The 18,572-nt window shown below is 37.8% G+C and overlaps 1 protein-coding gene across 5 annotated transcripts in view; it reads right to left on the bottom strand.

The window, feature by feature from the left end:
• The window catches only part of ZNF157 (zinc finger protein 157), a 51,790-nt gene that overhangs the window by 16,180 nt on the left and 17,038 nt on the right, over positions 1-18,572 (bottom strand). For 2 of the 5 annotated variants that reach the window (XM_082446597.1, XM_082446598.1), the window contains 2 exons: positions 929-1,068; positions 540-635 (listed from right to left, as the gene is read on the bottom strand). In XM_082446597.1, coding sequence (XP_082302723.1) covers positions 540-635; positions 929-1,068 — 236 coding nt within the window. Of the gene's footprint in view, positions 1-539; positions 722-928; positions 18,170-18,572 lie in introns of those variants that run through there. The other 3 variants (XM_082446599.1, XM_082446600.1, XM_082446601.1) reach the window with 3 other exon arrangements.

Genomic DNA, 18,572 nt, shown 5'->3' with positions numbered 1-18,572 from the left:
TTCACCACCAAACACCATGTACTTGTTTGTTTCTGGTCTCTTTCCCTCATTAGACTGCAAGCTCCAGGAGAACAGAGATATTACTTTATTCACTACTGGATCCCCACACCTAGAATGTGACCAGCATATAGTTGACCTCATTTAAGATTTGGTAGATGACTAAATGAATGTATGAATGATTGCTTGACAACAGAAGGCATCCAAGGCAATGGAAGGAAGGAAGGCAATTGAGAATACTAAAGAGAGACAGACTAGCTAAGAATAAATGCCTAAGCTGAGGCAGGCAGGGAAAGATAAGAGTGGTAAATGACTACAAAGATTGAGATAAAATAGGAGAGAGCACTTAAGTGTGAGTAGGATATTGGGATGTAGGATTTAGGTATCTAAAGCATATAGACCTTTGTCCTCTGGTCATTTTCAAAGAGCAAGGGCCTGTGAAAAGAGATTCCTGAAAAACACTGCACAAACTTAACCTTTGACCTGAATTCCTGAGCTCTTATTTCCCCTATTTTCCATATGCCTAGTTCTTGCTCACTCACCTGGGTAACCATGGCCTGAGGATTCCTCCTCTAATATCCACAGTTCTTCCCCTCGCTCCAACTTGAAGATCATCTCTGGTTTGGCCACGCAGAGGCCTGTTAATGGGAAATGGCACAGGACGTGGGCCAAGTTGTCTGAGCTTTAGGGCCTCTGATGGAGGAGAAAGGTGCATCTTCATGAGCTGCACAAGGAAGGGCGCCCATTGAAACCTTTCATTGGGGGAAGCGAGAACACACACACTCTTCCTGGTGCCCCAAACTGATAAATCATCTGTGACCCCTTGAATCTAGAACTAAAGTATTACTGAACTCTACAAAGGCTGCCCAGGTTACAGCAACCAAGAAAGGAAACACACGCTACCAGGTGTTACATGGACAATAATCCTCACCCACTGATGCCAGGTTGCTGTAGTTCTCCAGCATCACATCCTTGTGCATGGTCCTCTGGGTAGGGTCCAGTCTGTACCACTCCTGTCGGGTAAAATCCACAGCCACGTCTTCAAATGACACAGATCCCTGTAACAACAATCTGCAATGATCAGAATGGGACACATGGAAAAGATGTGTGGGAACTAATTCTTTCAATAGAGCACTTTTGACAGTTGACTAGAAAAAGCTACACTGGTGTCAACTGAAAAAAAAAAAAAGCACAACGTGAGAGTTGTGGGTTAAGTTTTATTTGGGGCAAAATGAAGACTATAGCTCAGGAGACAGCCTCTCAGATAGCTCTGAGGAACTGCTCCGAAGAGGCAAGGGGGGAGGTCAGTATATATGTGATTTTGGTGAAGGAGGTACATGCAATTAAGCACACATCTTGGTAGAAGGTTGCTGCTAGTCAGAAGGAGCAGATGTCTCCATTAATGGTTTTAGTGCTTTGCTAGATATGAGAAGATGCAAGAAATTGAGTTCGGAAAATGTTCTCCTGAAAATATCTAACTATCTGAAGGCCTGCTCTGCCAGTTTTTCCCAGAGCACAGAGTACCTCATTCCTGATCTCCACCCTGAACTCCTTTCAGGGTATGTTGAAGGTCAGCGACTGCAGTGGCTAGTGACTTCATCCTTGTAGAGGCAGATAGCAAGTGACAATTTTTAGCTGGCACTGGAAACCTGACCCTGTCTTGCTTGATACTATACTTTGGGGGAAGAAAACACAGAACAGTCCTGCTAGTGTATTAATTTTTCAATTCATGGAGAAAAGACCACTGACTACTGAGTTAACACTCTGTGCCTGGACCTGTCCCAATTGCTGGGGAAACAAAGATAGAGTGCCTGCTCTCAAGGAGCTTGTACCCCAATAAGGAGACTTGCACAGGCATGCGGTGTTTTACTGCGCTTCACTTTATTGTGCTTCACAGATATCACGTTTTTTACAAATTGAAGGTTTGTGGCAACCCTGTATTGTCAGATGATGGTTAGCGTTTTTAAGCAATAAAGTATTTTTTAATTAAGGTATGTACATTGGTTTTTTTAAACATAATGTTATTACACACTTAATAGACTACAGTATAATGCCAATGTAACTTTTATATGCACCGGGAAACCAAAAAATTCATGTGTCTCGCTTTATTGAGATATTTTCTTTATTGCAGTGGTCTGGAACCAAACCTCCAATATTTCGGAGGTATGACTGTATGTGAACACACACCTGCGATGAGATGTTACAGGAGCTATGCTGGACATGTGTACAGGGTGCAATGGGCTTTCACAAGGGATGGAATAAGATTCCACCTTGTGTTACTGGGGAGGTAGAGCTTTGAATCCTTAAACAAGAATATAATCTCCCTCACGAATATGGGGCAGTAGTATGAGACAAGGCAGGAAGACATGAAACACACATGGTGATTTACAGAACTACAAATAGCACAGTATGACAGGAAAACAGTGCTTTGGGCTGTGATGAGATAAAGGGCTAGAGAGATATTCAGGGGCAGACAGTGGAGGGATTTTCACCTTTTTTTTTTTCTGTAGATCATCAATCTCCAAAATACTTGACTCTTTATATGATCAGAATATTTTCTGACCTTCACACAATATAGTTAGATTTACAAGTTATACAGAAGTACTGTCAAGTAGGAGAAAAGGAGAGAATATTACTCCCAGGATAAAAGCATGAACAGCTGGGTTGAGGCTGGTGCCACAATATTGAGAGTAGCAAAACAGGAAAGACAGTGGGTTGGCAGAAGGGGAAATTGAGATAGATCTTGGACCTGAGCTGGAGTGTTTATGTCACATACTGATAGAGACATCCAGCTGGAAGATGCATATATGATGCTGGATCTGTGAGAAGAGGCTAGGATAGATGAAGGATTGAGAGACAGTAGCATTTCAGCACTAGCTGAAGCCACCAGAATAAACTGGGTGGCTAGGAGAACACAGAGCTTGAGAGAGGCATCAAATACAGAGTCAGCAGGTACACCAATATGACATGAAGACTGAAAGGGGGTGGGAGGGGATCTTGTGGGACAGAGAAAATGAGAAAAAGCTTCTTTTCTTTCTCATGCAGTCCTGCCCCAAAGTAAATCCCAGTGCCAAAGATGCAACCTTGCAGCAGCAGGCCCCTCAAACTCTAAGGGAGAGGAATCCTCTTCTTTGGCCAGAGGAATAGTGGTCTGAAGAGTATGGGAAGGATCCCCATTGCCTTTTTTCTAACCTCTCACCACTTGGCCCCAAGGGTAAACCTAGTTGCAGAAAGTGAGTGCCAGGATGGAGATGAAAGCCCCAACTGTCCAGCTAGAGGACCAAGATGGGGAAGCCCTGGGAACAGGGGTGTGGGGGAGATTGCCCTAACAATATAGCTTCAAAATACATGAAGCAAAACTGAAAGAAGAAATGGGACAATCCACAAATACGGCTGCCAACTTTCATCACCTCTTTTAGTGATGAGTGAAAATCAACAAGGATACAGAAAAACTGAACACCACCAATCATCCAATGAATTGTAGAACATTTCACTCAAAAACTGAGATTAACTGTTTCTTCAAGTACACATGGAATATTCACCAAGCTAGACCATATACTGGATCATAAAACAAACCTCAACACAATCAAAGGGCCCACTGGATACCAAGGAAAATTGACTTGGAACAATCAACTCTGAGATATATCCTAATTAAAACTATTAGAATTTAAAGGCAAAGAAAAATATTCCTCAGGGCCTCCAGGCAAAAGAATTAGATCGGCATCAATTTCTTAAAAACAATGTAGAAAGCAAGGCAATAGTAGAACAGCACATTCAAGAAACTTAAGGAAAGAAAGTACAAATAAAGGAAATTATATCCAGCCAAGATACCCTTCAAGTATCAAGGCCATCAGAAAAAGTTTTGAATAGGCCAGAATATGTGTGCCCTTCCTAAGGAATTTGCTAGAGCTGCACTGTTTAATATGGTAGCCACTAACCACATGTGGCTATCTGAGTTTAAATTTTGATGAATTAAAATGGAATAAAATTAAAAATTCAGTTCCTCAGTCACACTAGGCACATTTCCAGTGCTCAGTAGCCACATGTGGCTGGTTACAGTACTGGACAGTACTGGACAGCACAGATACAGAACGTTCCCAACACTGAAGGAAGTGTTACTGGATAGCACTATACTAAACAATGAGCTTCAACCAAAAACAATGAATGGGAAAATTCTGGCAAAAGGACTGACAGTAAGCATTTCATATATTTAACGGTAAAGCTAAGACTAAAATAAGGCTGGGGTCATGGGTTGAAGGATAATGGATAAACATTAAATGTCCTGACAAAGTAGAAAAATACAACTAAAATATGGGAGGAGAAGAGAAAGAAAAAGGGGGAAACTGAATAAGATCATTTACTGCTGTATAGGTAACAGATGAGAGACAAATTAGATGGTAAAAGATTAATTTAAAAAAGGTAAATTGGTGAAGCCATTATGGAAAACAATGTGAAGATTTCTCAAGTAATTAAAACTAGAACTACTGTATGATCCAGTGGTCCTGCTTCTGGGTATATATCCAAAGGAAATGAAATCACTACCCCGAATAGGTATCTGCACTCCCATGTTCATTGTAACATTATTTGCAATAGCCAATATATGGAAATAACCTAAGTGTCCATCAGTGGATGAATGGATAAAAAAGATCTGGTATATATAGAGTGGAGTAGTATTCAGCCATGAGAAAGAAGGAAATCCTGCCATTTGCAACAACATGGATGAACCTGGAGGACATTATGCTAAGTGAAATAAGTCAGACAGAAAGACAAATATTGTATGATCTCACTAATATGTGGAATCTAAAAAAAAAATTAAAAAGTCAAACTCAGAAGCAAAGAGTAGAATGGTGGTTACCAAGTGTATGGGGGAAATGAGGAGAGATGTTGGTCAAAGATTATAAAATTACATTTATGTAGGATGAATAAAGTCTAGAGATCTAATATACAAGCATGATGACTATACTTAACACTGTATTGAACAATGGAAATATTCTAAGAGAGTAAATTTCAGGTGCACTCATCACACACAAAAAATGGTAACTATGTAAGGAGATGATATGTTAATTAGCTTAACTGTAGGAATCATTTCACTATGTATATGTATATCAAATCATCATGCTGTACACCTTAAATATATACAATTTTATAAATAAATATGTAAATAAAAAGAAAGATAAAAGGGTTGACTAAGAGTACTATAAAAAGGATTAACACAAAGGTAACCACCAGCATAAAAATACAAGTCTTCCTAACTACCAAAAAAAAGTTTAGAGGAAACACTCAATAGAAAAAGAAACACAGTAAATATAACAAATACACACAGTATTTACATCATAAGATAAAATGAGAGAACTGAGAACATATTTGTATTATTTATATTACCAAACTGTAATACAAATAAATGTGAATGGGCTTACTTCATCTATTAAAACAAAAAGGTTTTCGGGCTTCGCTCGTGGCTCAGTGGTTGAGAATCTGCCTGCCAATGCAGGGGACACGGGTTCGAGCCCTGGTCTGGGAAGATCTCACATGCTGCAGAGCAACTAGGCCCGTGAGCCACAATTACTGAGCCTGCGCATCTGGAGCCTGTGCTCCGCAACAAGAGAGGCCACGACAGTGAGAGGCCCACACACCGCGATGAAGAGTGGCCCCTGCTTGCCGCAACTAGAGAAAGCCCTCGCACAGAAACGAAGACCCAACACAGCCAAAAAATAAATTAATTAATTAATTAATTAAATTTAAAAAAAAAAGAAAAAGGTTTTCACATTGCCTTGTAAAGCAGAACCCAACACAATGCTGTATACAAGAGACATGCTTAAAATGGTCTTTCAAAAAGGCTAAAGTTAAAAAGATGGACAAAGATTTAACAAATGAAAACAATATAAAAGCAGGGATTGAAATCCTGATACCAGACAGAGTAGAATTCCAAAAGCAATTATACAAGATAAAGTAGGATACTTCGTAATGTTACAAGCCCTGTTCACAATGAAGATATAACAATAAAGATATTTGTAAATATCTATGCACAAAGTAACACAGCAAAAGCCTACATAAGCTGAAAACTACAGAGATACAAGAAGAAATAGAAGCTTTCTCTAATGGGAGACTTTTAAAGAGAGAGAAAAAGGGAGGGAGGGAGGGAGGGAGGAAGGAAGAGAGAGAGAAGGAAAGAACAAAAGAAAGAAACACTATACCCAGATCATACAGAATATACTTTTTCTCAGGTGTACATGGAACATTCACAAAACTTGATCATATACTAGGGCACAAAGAAAACAATCTCAGTAAGTTCCTTAAAATTGAAATATTACAAGCAACACTGATCACAATCAATAAAGAAATTTAAGAACTAAAAATGGACAAGCTGATTCTAAAATTAATATAGAAATAAAACCACAAGACTTAGACTAGTCAGAGCAATTTTGAACAAGAAGAAAAAAGTTAGAGGACTGACATTACCTCATTTCAAGACTTATAAAGCTACAGTTTTCAAAACAGTGTAGTATTTTTGTAAAGATATACATGAGAGGGACTTCCCTGGTGGTCCAGTGGGTAAGACTCCACGCTCCCAATGCAGGGGGCCCAGGTTCAATCCCTGGTCGGGGAACTAGATCCCACATGCATGCTGCAACTAAGTCCACATGCCACAACTAAAAAAAAAAAAAAAGATCCTGCATGCCGGAACAAAGATCCCACATGCCGGAACGAAGATCCTGCGTTCCGCAACTAAGAGCTGGTGCAGCCAAAATAAATAAATAAATTAAAAAAAAAAGATATCCATGAGACAAACTAGAGTTTAGAAATAGATTCACACATATATGATCAATTGATGTCTGACAAAGGTGTCAAGAATATTCAGTAGGGACCTCCTAGAGAAATGGAAATAAAAACAAAAATAAACAAATGGGACCTAATGAAACTTTAAAGCTTTTGCACAGCAAAGGAAACCATAAACAAGACGAAAAGACAACCCTCAGAATGGGAGAAAATATTTGCAAATGAAGCAACTGACAAAGGATTAATCTCCAAAATATACAAACAGCTCATACAGCTCAATATCAAAAAAACAAACAACCCAATCCAAAAATGGGCAGAAGACCTAAATAGACATTTCTCCAAAGAAGACACACAGATGGCCTAACAGACACATGAAAGGATGCTCAGCATCACTAATCATTAGAGAAATGCAAATCAAAACTACAATGAGGTATCACCTCACACCAGTCAGAATGGCCATCATCAAAAGATCTACAAACAATAAATGCTGGAGAGGGTGTGGAGAAAAGGGAACCCTCTTGCACTGTTGGTGGGAATGTAAATTGATACAGCCGCTATGAAGAACAGTATGGAGGTTCCTTAAAAAACTAAAAATAGGACTACCATACGACCCAGCAATCCCACTACTGGGCATATACCCTGAGAAAACCATAATTCAAAAACAGTCATGTACCACAATGTTCATTGCAGCACTATTTACAGTAGCCAGGACATGGAAGCAACCTAAGTGTCCATGGACAGATGAATGGATAAAGAAGATGTGGCACATATATACAATGGAATATTACTCAGCCATAAAAAGAAACGAAATTGAGTTATTTGTAGTGAGGAGGATCGACCTAGAGTCTGTCATACAGAATGAAGTAAGTCAGAAAGAGAAAAACAAATACTTTATGCTAACACATATATATGGAATCTAAAAAAAAAAAAAAAAAAAGGTCATGAAGAACCTAGGGGCAAGACGGGAATAAAGATGCAGACCTACCAGAGAATGGACTTGAGGACATGGGGAGGGGAAAGGGTAAGCTGGGACAAAGTGAGAGAGTGGCATGGACATATATACACTACCAAATGTAAAATAGATAGCTAGTGGGAAGCAGCTGCATAGCACAGAGAGATCAGCTCGGTGCTTTGTGACCACCTCGAGGGGTGGGATAGGGAGGGTGGGAGGGAGACGCAAGAGGGAGGAGATATGGGGATATATGTATACGTATTGCTGATTCACTTTGTTATATAGCAGAAACTAACACATTGTAAAGCAATTACACTCCAATAAAGATGTTAAAAAAAAAAAGAATATTCAGTGGGGAAAGGATACTCTTCTCAACAAATGTCTCTGGAACAATCAATCAGACAGTCATATCCAGAAAAACTTCAGAATTCCTGAGGGATATTTACTGAACTGTTAAGACTGGTTATCTCCAGAAGATGAGATTATGAGGACTCTTCAAATTAAAATTTTTATGTTTCTGATCATTTAGTTAAGGTAGTGTCCGTCAGGTTTCTCCATTGTAAAGTTACCAATTTTCCCTATGTAATTAATGAGCAATGTGTAGGAACATACCTTGAAACTATGTAAATGTGTTGTTCCTCATTAAACTTTCATCCAATAGCTTTGGCATCCATCAATGATTCTTGCTTGGCTTAATTATTACTAACTAGAATGGTTGCAAAAGGTTATTTTTCTAACTCCATCGTTCTTTCCACATTACTAGTTGCCATTAGACCTTAAGGAAGAGCTTTCCTTTCTCCCTTGTTCATACATTTACTAGCAGTATGGACTCAAGGTTTATCTTAGTCTCCAGCCAGGCTCAACACCCAGCTGAGTACCCAAAGGCCATATGCACATATGTGGGTAAATGGCCAGAGGGCAGAGAAGAAAGTTTCCTGGGACTCTTTGACATGTAAGAATAATGCACTGTGATTCCAAAATCCGTTGGTCAAGTCCTAACAGGGGCCACAGTTAGATTAAAAGGATATAGGGATGCAACAGTTGATGGAAATAAGGTGAAAATCTGCATGAAAATGGGAATATTTGAATAGACTTTATGTGAAGTGCATCTCCTTCATCTAAATGTATTCCTGAGATGGATATTTATGTCTGACTGGGGAATACTTCTCCTACGTAGTATTGTAAAACAAGAGGAATATAAGTTCATCCCTTGGCCAGTATTAATTGCACATGATAAATGAGAACCTTTATAATTGCCCAAGCTCATACAAGTTGTTATTTTGAAGCAGTGTAGAAAATGTGTTGGACACAAAAAGTTACCATTTTAATTAATGACATGTTAGAAGCTGGAGTGCTGGTCCAACAAATTCTCTTAGAATAGCCCTGAGTGGCCCATGAAAAAGGCGGATGGCTCAGGGAGACTAACAGCAGATCATCAAGGCTTAAATAAATTAGTATCACCTAACAGCATCAGTACTTCCTGATATGGTTTCAACAGTGGAAAAATACAGGAAGCTAAAGGAGACTGGTTCTCAGTGACTGATCCTGCAAATGCTTTTTTCCCTATCTCAATATAGGAAGAGTCAACTACAGTTTGCTTTCATGTGGGAAGGATCCTAATTTACATTTACTGTACTGCCAAAATGTTATTTGAATTCACCAGCTGTCATACTTCAACTGTCATAATTTGGTTAGAAGGGATTTAGACTTAATGCAGGTCCCAAGTATAATAATATACTACATTGATGATATCATAATATTGGAAACTGAAGATCGAGCTAGGACTGACTTAAATGCAATAGTGACACATATGATCAACAGAAGCTAGTTGATAAATCCAACAAAAATCTAAGGGCCCACTCAAATGGTGAAATTCTTAGGAATACCCTTGGCAGGAGCCACACGTGACATTCCACAGGCAACAAAAAATGAACTGTTGTTGCCTACTTTTGGTACTAAGAAGAAACACAGCCCATGATCGGGTTACGTGGATTTTGCAGGATGCATGGTCCACATCTGCAAATATTGCTAGCTCCTCTCTATAAAATGACCCAAAAAGAAGGCCATATTTCTATAAGGGCCTGAAAAAAAGTAAGCTATGTCTGAATTGCAAAAAGCGGTAGCTCTCTTGATGTCTTTGGGCATCATGAATGGAACGTTGCTGACAACAGGCAAAAGTGGAATTCAAGAGGGAATCTTATGCTAGAGAAAGAAACATTGTTGCAATAATTCAATTCTGTCTTCTTGATGGTTCTTCCTTTATAAATGAGTTCCCTCTGGATGCTCCTTGAGAAAAAGCATTGCAGTTTACTGCACAGGCAGAAAGACCAACTACATCCATGGTGCACTCTTCCAGGGGAGACATTTGGACACTGTTGGGGATGGTACTTTATCCATGCCACGTCATCTGGACATTGATTAGCAATTTCTTATTTGGTAATGCTCCTCCTGCACAGACTTCTTTGATAACAACATCATCAGAACCCTCAAATTGTGCACCATCTAGCAACTCAGAAAAAAAGAGAACCAGCCAGAAAGGAGTATCAGAAAAGCATGGGGAAGACTTCAAAAAGGAAGAGAGACAGATTAAGGACTCAATGATGGTGAAGATGAAAACACTTGGAATGCAAATTCTATTCAACAGATGTAGTGAGACTAGAACAATATGTGCAATAATCATTGCACTTCTCTTACAATTTAATTCAACTAAAATTCTACTGGGATGTAAGATTGCTTTATGTTTTCCAACTAATCTTTATTTTAAAGTGTCTCTTTAATCCTGCTTAGTGGGTGTGGGTTAAAACTGTAACTCAGAAAAGTCAAGAGAGAAAATAACGACGAACTGGTTGCAAAGTCCCTGCATATGGCAACCAACTGTTAGAAGCCTAAAGAATCTAAAGGTCTTATATATAAAATAGATAAATAAGGTCCTACTGTATAGCAAAGGGAACTATATTCAATATCTTGTAGTAACCTATAATGAAAAAGCATATATATATATATATATATATATATGTATGTATGTATGTATGTATAACTGAATCACTTTGCTGTGCAGCAGAAACTAACGCAACATTGTAAATCAACTATACTTCAATTTTAAAAAAAAGAATCTAAAGGTCTGACACAACTACCTTCCATCAACTTTCTTATGTAGTATTTTATGTACCCAGTATCCCTATGCTCTCAGATGGCATGTTTTGTTTAGAAGTATTTTGGTCAAAAACTCTTAAGCCCACACAAAGTAACTGGTATATCACTGAGTAACTTGACTTTGGGTCAGATGCATTTTAATTACCCAATCAGAGGATAATTTATGTTCACCCTTTCTCTTATCACTCATTAACTGTAAGCAGAATCTTATAGGTTTTAATCTTACTTAAACACTGAATGAAAAAAATATTTTCAAAAAGAGAAAAAGCCATAGGAGTCCTGTAATAGCATTTATGACAAAGTTGTGATTGAAGATACTGTTTCCATCATCCATATGAAGATCCATCAAAAGATTTCTTAACTCTCAAGTATCAGGAAATCTTTACTATAGAGGAATTATCGATTTCTCTGTGGGGGCATTGAAATTCATGTGTTTGATTGGACTTCTAACTCTGTTATGTCGTCCCAGAATATCAGAGATAAATCTAGACTTCGAAGTTTCTAATTGTGTAGGATTGTTGACCAACATGCCTACATTCTAAAACTTGTTTTGATATTTTCTTCTTTTTATTTCCCTTCCTTTTATCCTAATATTTGTCTATTTATACTTAGAAGCTCCTTAAAAACCACAGGAAAACAAAATTAATAAGTAAATAAATGAACAAATAAAAACTGGCTGGAGATGTGGCCATCTCTAACTTTTTTGGAAGATCTGGGAAGGAAGAGCTGGAGAGGGGTAGAGCACTGATCAGGAAAAAGTTGCCATGCATTGCCCAGAATCATCAGCCTCCAAACAGTATTACCATTTAGTGTGAAGAGGAAGATTTTTCACTGTCATCCACTGAATTCCTTACAATTTAGTGAACCCTCTCCTGTGACACAAAAATTCAATTTCCCAAAAAATATCTTTAACAAATAATCATGGATGTACGTAAAGAAACAAATCAAGGAGTTTCACCATCAAATTGTCAATTATAATGAAAACTTACCACCATTGCAAGTGCTCAAAGGATGGAGTGCTATGTAACCACTAAAATTATGTAGAAAATTGTTTCTGGATGTGGAAAAATATTTATCTAACACTCCCAATGTTTCTTTTTTTTAGAAAAGGTAACCATTCTTATTAGTTTTACTTCATTTGCCATTATTTTTTATATTATAGGATAAACCAAGAAAGTAATTGTGTTAATGTCATTATAACACCTCCACCAAAAAAAGATATGTAAGTATAATAGCAAAGAAGTAAAAGTTCTGTAATTTTAATCTGAACTGGAAATGAGCTCTGTATTTTTTTTCTCTCTTAAGAAGTAGGCTGATTTCTGCTTCTGGGAAAATAGAGTAAATATACTTTTCCCCATTCCTCCTGCTAAGTATGACTAAAAACTCTGAACACCATATACAAAACAAAGTTCTAATTCAAAAAAATACACGCACCCTAATGTCCATAGCAGCACTATTTACAATAGTCAAGACACAGAAGCATCCTGTATCCATCAACAGATGAATGGATAAAGAAGATGTGGTGTATATATATATAGTGCCACTTGGCACTAATGAGGTGACACCCTCTCTTCCCCAGCTGGAGTGAAGTCAGAGGAAGCCAGCGAAAACAGGTTTAAATAAGAACAAGATTCTCATAGCATAATACCAAAAATGCCTAGGTTTCAATTGACAATAACTCATATCAAGAACCAGAAAAATCTCAAACTGAATGAAAAAAAAATCAATAGGTATCAAGACTGACATAACAGAGATAATTATCCAGCAAAGATTTTGAATCAGTCATCACAAAAACGCTTCAGTGAGCATGTCTCAGGAAAAAAATAGAAGATATAAAAAAGACCCAAACGGGCTTCCCTGGTGGCGCAGTGGTTGAGAGTCTGCCTGCCAATGCAGGGGATGTGGGTTCGAGCCCTGGTCTGGGAAGATCCCACATGCCGCGGAGCAACTAGGCCCGTGAGCCACAACTACTGAGCCTGCACGTCTGGAGCCTGTGCTCCGCAACAAGAGAGGCCGCGATAGTGAGAGGCCCGTGCACCGCGATGAAGAGTGGCCCCACTTGCCGCAACTAGAGAAAGCCCTCGCACAGAAGCGAAGACCCAATACAGCCATAAAAAAATTAATTAATTAATTTTTTTAAAAAAAAGACCCAAATTGAAATTTTAGACCTAACAAACACAATAACTAAAATTAAAAACTCAATGGGTGGGGGCTTCCCTGGTGGCGCAATGGTTAAGAATCCGCCTGCCAACGCAGGGGATGTGGGTTCGAGCCCTGGTCTGGGAAGATCCCACATGCCACGGAGCACCTAAGCCCATGCACCACAACTACTGAGCCTGTGCTCTAGAGCCCACGAGCCACAACTACTGAGGCCTGCATGCCACAACTACTGAAGCCTGTGTGCCTAGAACCTGTGCTCTGCAGCAAGAGAAGCCATTGCAATGAGAAGCCCTCGCACAGCAACGAAGAGTAGCCCCCGCTTACCACAACTAGAGAAAGCCCACGCACAGCAACGAAGACCCAACACAGCCAAAAAATAAATTAAAAACAAACCAAAAAAAAACCACAAAAAAACCTCAGTGGATGGCCTCAACAACAGAACAGAGGGGACAGAGGAAAGACTCAGTGAAATGGAACACAGAAGAATAGAAATTACCCGGACAAAATTAACTGGAAAAATACTGCCTCAGGGACCTGTGGGACTATAGCAAAAGAACCAACATTCATGTTCTCAGAACACAAAAAGGAAAGGAGAAAGAGGATGGGGCTTAAAAAGTACACGAAGAAATAATGGCTGAAAATGTCCCAATTTGGTGAAAGACATAAATTTACAGATTCAAGAAACAGAGCAAACCACAAATAGGATAAAACAAAAGAAAGCCACACCAAGACACATCCTTAAACTTCTGAAAACTAAAGATTAAAATATATGTACTGAGGGACTTCCCTGGTGGTCCAGTGGTAAAGAATCCACCTTGCAATGCAGGGAACGTGGGTTCGATCCCTGGTCAGGGAACTAAGATCCCACATGCCGTGGGGCAACTAAGCCCACGTGCCACAACTACTGAGCTCGTGCATCTCAGCTAGAGCCTGCATGCCACAAACTACAGGGCCCATGTGTTCTGGAACCAGTGCACCACAACTACAGAACCCACGCACCCTGGAGCCTGTGTGCCACAACTAGAGAAGAGAAAACCCACACGCCACAGCTAGAGAAAGCCCACGCACCACAACGAAGAGCCTGCGCCCCGCAACAAAAGATCCCACTTGCCTCAAAGAAGATCCCACGTGCTGCAACTGAGACCCGACACAGTCAAAAATAAATTAATTAATTAAATAAATAATAAATCAATCTTAAAAAAATAAAAATAAAATAAAATATATGCACTGAAAGCCATGAGAGAGAAACAACACCTTACAAAACAATGTGAATGACAGCAGATTTCACATCAGAAACCACAGATGCCATAGGAGGTAGCATAACATTTTTCAAGTGCTGAAAGAAAAGAACTGTCAACACAGAATCCTATACCTAATGAAATATCCTTCAGGAATGAAGGAGAAATAAAGACATTCTCAGATGAAGGAAAACTAATAGAATTTGTCACCAGCAGACTTACCTTAAAAGAATGGCTAAAGGAAATTCCCTAAACAGAAAATGAAAGATAAAATATAGAATCTTGGAACACCACAAAGTAAGAAAGAATACAGTAAATGAAAATGTGGGTAAGTGCAATAGACTTTCCTTCCCCTCTGGAGTTTTTAAATTACGTTTGACAATTAAAGGAAAAAATTTTAACACTGTTTGATCTGGTTCTAAATGTACGTAGAAAAGATATTTAAGACAATGATAAACAGGAGACTGCAAAGGGGATTAAAGGGAGGCAAGGTTTCTACATTTCACTCAAACTGGCAAAATGATGATAGCAATAGACAATGATAAGTTATGTGTATATAATGTAATATCTAGAGCAACCATTAAATGAGCTATACAAAGAAATACACTCAAAAACACTATATGTAAATCAAAATGGAATTCTAAAATATGCTCAAGAAACTGATAGGAAGACAGGGAAAAATAAAACAGAAAACAAAGCAGAGAGAACAAACAGAAAAGAAAAATAGTAAATGTAGGCCTAACATATCATTAATTTCATTAAATGTGAATGGTCTAACTACACCAAGTAAAAGACAGAGACTCATAGAAAGGATTAAAAACATGACTCAACTGTATGGTATCTAAAAGAAAGTCACTTCAAATATAGCGATATAGGCAGGTTGAAGGAAAAAGTATGGAAAAAGATATATCATGCAAACATTAATTAAAAGAAAGCAGAAGTATTGTCCACTATACCTCAATAAAGCTAGACGCATGAGTAGCTATATTAATATCAGATAAATTAGAATTTAGAAAAAAAATTTACCAGACACAGAGAGAGATATATAATGATAAAAAAGTCAATCCATCAAGAAAAACAAAGCAATTCTAAATGTGTATGCAGCAAATACAGAAGCAAAAGCTGATAAAACTGAAAGGAGAAGTAGACAAATTATAGTTGGAAACTTCAACACCCCTTCTCTCAACAATTTACAGAACAGCTAAACAGAAAATGAGCATTCTCAACAACACAATGACCCAACAGGATCTAACTGACACTTACAGAACACACCATCCAACAACAGCAGAACACACATCCCTTTCAAGTGTCCATGGAACATATAGCATATCTTGGGCCGTAAAACAAACCCCAACAATTTTAGAAGAATTGAAATTATACAAGTTATTTTTTCTGATTACACGGGAATCAAACTAGAAATCAATAACAGAAAGATAACAAGAAAATTTCCATACACTTAGAAATGAAACAACACACTTCTAAATAATCCATGGTTCAAAGAGGAAGTCTCAAAGGAAATCCAAAAAATACAATGAACTGAATGAAAATGAAAAAAATACATATTTACAATTTGTGGAACACATCTAAAGCATTGCTGAGAGGAAAATATACAGCACTAAATGCATACATTTGAAAGAGGAAAGTCTCAAATCAAAGATTTAAGGTCCCACACCAAAAACCTAGAAAAAAAGACCATATTGAGGATAAGTTAAGAGTACAAACTTGGAAATAGTAGATAAATAAGTCCAAGAGAGCTAATGCACAGAATAGTGATTATAGTCAACAATACTGTATTATACAAAGTTGCTAAGAGACTAGATCTTAACTGTTACTGCCACAAAAAAGAAATGATAATTATGTGATGTGATTGAGGTGTTTGCTAATGCTACAGGGATAATCATATTGCAATATATAAATGTATCAAGTCAACACATTGTCACTTGTTTTTTTTGGCTGCACAGGACAGCTTGCGGGATCTCAGCTCCCCCATCAGGGATTGAACCCAGGCTGCAGCAGTGAAAGCCTGGAATCCTAACCACTAGGCCACCAGGGAACTCGCAACACATTGTCACTTTAAACTTACATAATGTTATATGCCAATTATATTTCAATTTAAAAATAAAGAAAAAAAGACCAAAATAAACCCAGAGCACAGAGAGGGAAGAAAATAATAGAAAAGAACAGAAATTAATGAAGCTGAACAGAAAAACAATAGATAAAAATCAATGAAACAAAGAGCTGGTTCTTTGAAAATATCAATAAAATTGATAAACTTTTAGTAAGACTGACCAAAAAAAAGAGAGAGGACACAAATTACCAATATCAGGAATGAAACAAAGAATATCACTACAGACCCAGCGGACATCAAAAGAGAAATTACTATGAACAATTCTACACTTATAACTTAGATGAAATGAACCAATTCTTCAAAAACCACAAACGACCACAAGTCATCCAATATGAAATAGATAATTTAAGTAGCCCTGTACTATTAAGGAAAATTTATCCATAATTTAAAACTCATAAAAGAATCTAAAAAGAATGGATATATGTATATGTATAACTGATTCACTTTGCTGTACAGCAGAAACTAACACAACATTTTAAATCAACTATACTCCAATAAAAGTTTTTAAAAATAAAAAATAAAACTCACCCAAAAAAAGATATCTCTGGCCAGATGGTTTCCCTGGAGAATTTTACCAAACTTTTAACGAAGAATTAACACAATTACATAATCTCTTACAGGAAACAGAAGAGGAGGTAATTCTTTCAAACTCATTCTATGAGGCTAGTATTTTCCTAGGATAGGTGAAAAGGGGCCCCCAAAAGATATCCACATCCTAATCCTTGGAATCTATGAATATCACCTTACATGGCAAAAATAAAAAGGTCTTTGCAGATGTGATTAAGGATCTTCCGATAAGGAGAGTATCTTGTATTATCCAGGTGGGTTCTAAATGTGATCACATGTATCCTTACAAGAGGGAGGCAAAAGAAGATTTGACGCACACAGAGGCAGTGATGTGAAGACAGTAGAGAGATATTTGAAGATGCTGGCCATGAAGAATGAAGAGATGAAGTAACAATCCAAGGAATAGCTGCAGCCCCCCAAAGCTGGAAGAGGCAAGAAACAGATTCTCCCCCAGAGCCTCTGCAGGGAGTAAAGCCCTGTCAACACCTTGATTTTCGCCCAGTGATGCTTATTTTGGATTTCTGGCCTTTAGAACTATGAGAGAATAAATTTCTGCTGTTTTAAGCCACCAAGCTTGTGGTATTTTGTTGCAGCAACCACATGAAACTAACACATTCCCTGATTACAAAACTGGATGAATATAGTATAAAAAAGAAAACTACACACCAATATCACTCATGAATATAGAGGCAAAATTTCTTGACAAAATATTAGCAACTATAATTCATTAATATATTAAAGGAATTATATACCATGACCAATTAGGGTTTATTCCAGGGATGCAAGACAGGTTCAATATTCAAAAATCAATCCATATACTCCACCATGTTAACAGGATTTTAAAAATCACATGATTGTATCAATCAATATAGAAAAAGCACTTGAAGAAATCCAACACTCATTCCTGCAAAAACCAGAATAGAAATAGAAATACAGAGTAACACCCTCAATTTGATAAACAGCATCTAAAACAAAACTACAGCTAACATTATACTTCATGATAAAAGACTGAAGAACAAGAGCAAGGCAAGGATGTCTATTCGCACGACTCTTATTCAACATAGTGCTGGAAGTTCTAACCATTACAATAAGGCAAGAAATGGAAATGAAAGGCATACAGAATAAAAAGGAAGAAATTAAACTGTCTCTATTTCCAGATGAAAAGGTCATAGAAAGCATAGAAAAACACACAAAAACCAAGTGTTTTTCTATATGTTAGCAATGAAAACGTGGACTCCAAAATAAAAAATATGAAACCATTGATAATTACTCAGAAGTATGAAACACTTAAGTATAACCATAACAAAACTAAAAGTTGCAGTAAGTTAAATTGCTGTTTATTTATTTGCAGTAAGTTCACTTCTTGCAGTAAGTTAAATACTGCAACACACCAGCAATCTTGAGAAAGAAGAACAAAGCTGGAGGCATTACATTATCTGATTTAAAACCCTTGAACAATGCAGGATTAGGGGCATTGACCCTCTGAGCAGTTGAAAGTCCATGTATAACTTATAGTTGGCCCACCATATACTTGGTTCCTCCTTATCCCCAGTTTCTCTGTATCCACAGATTCAACCAACTGTAGATCGTGTAGTACTGT

This window comes from Balaenoptera physalus (genome assembly GCF_965194825.1).
Source record: "Balaenoptera physalus genome assembly, chromosome: X".
NCBI classification, from domain to species: Eukaryota; Metazoa; Chordata; class Mammalia; order Artiodactyla; family Balaenopteridae; genus Balaenoptera; species Balaenoptera physalus.
This window is presented reverse-complemented; position numbering and strand designations above follow the sequence as displayed.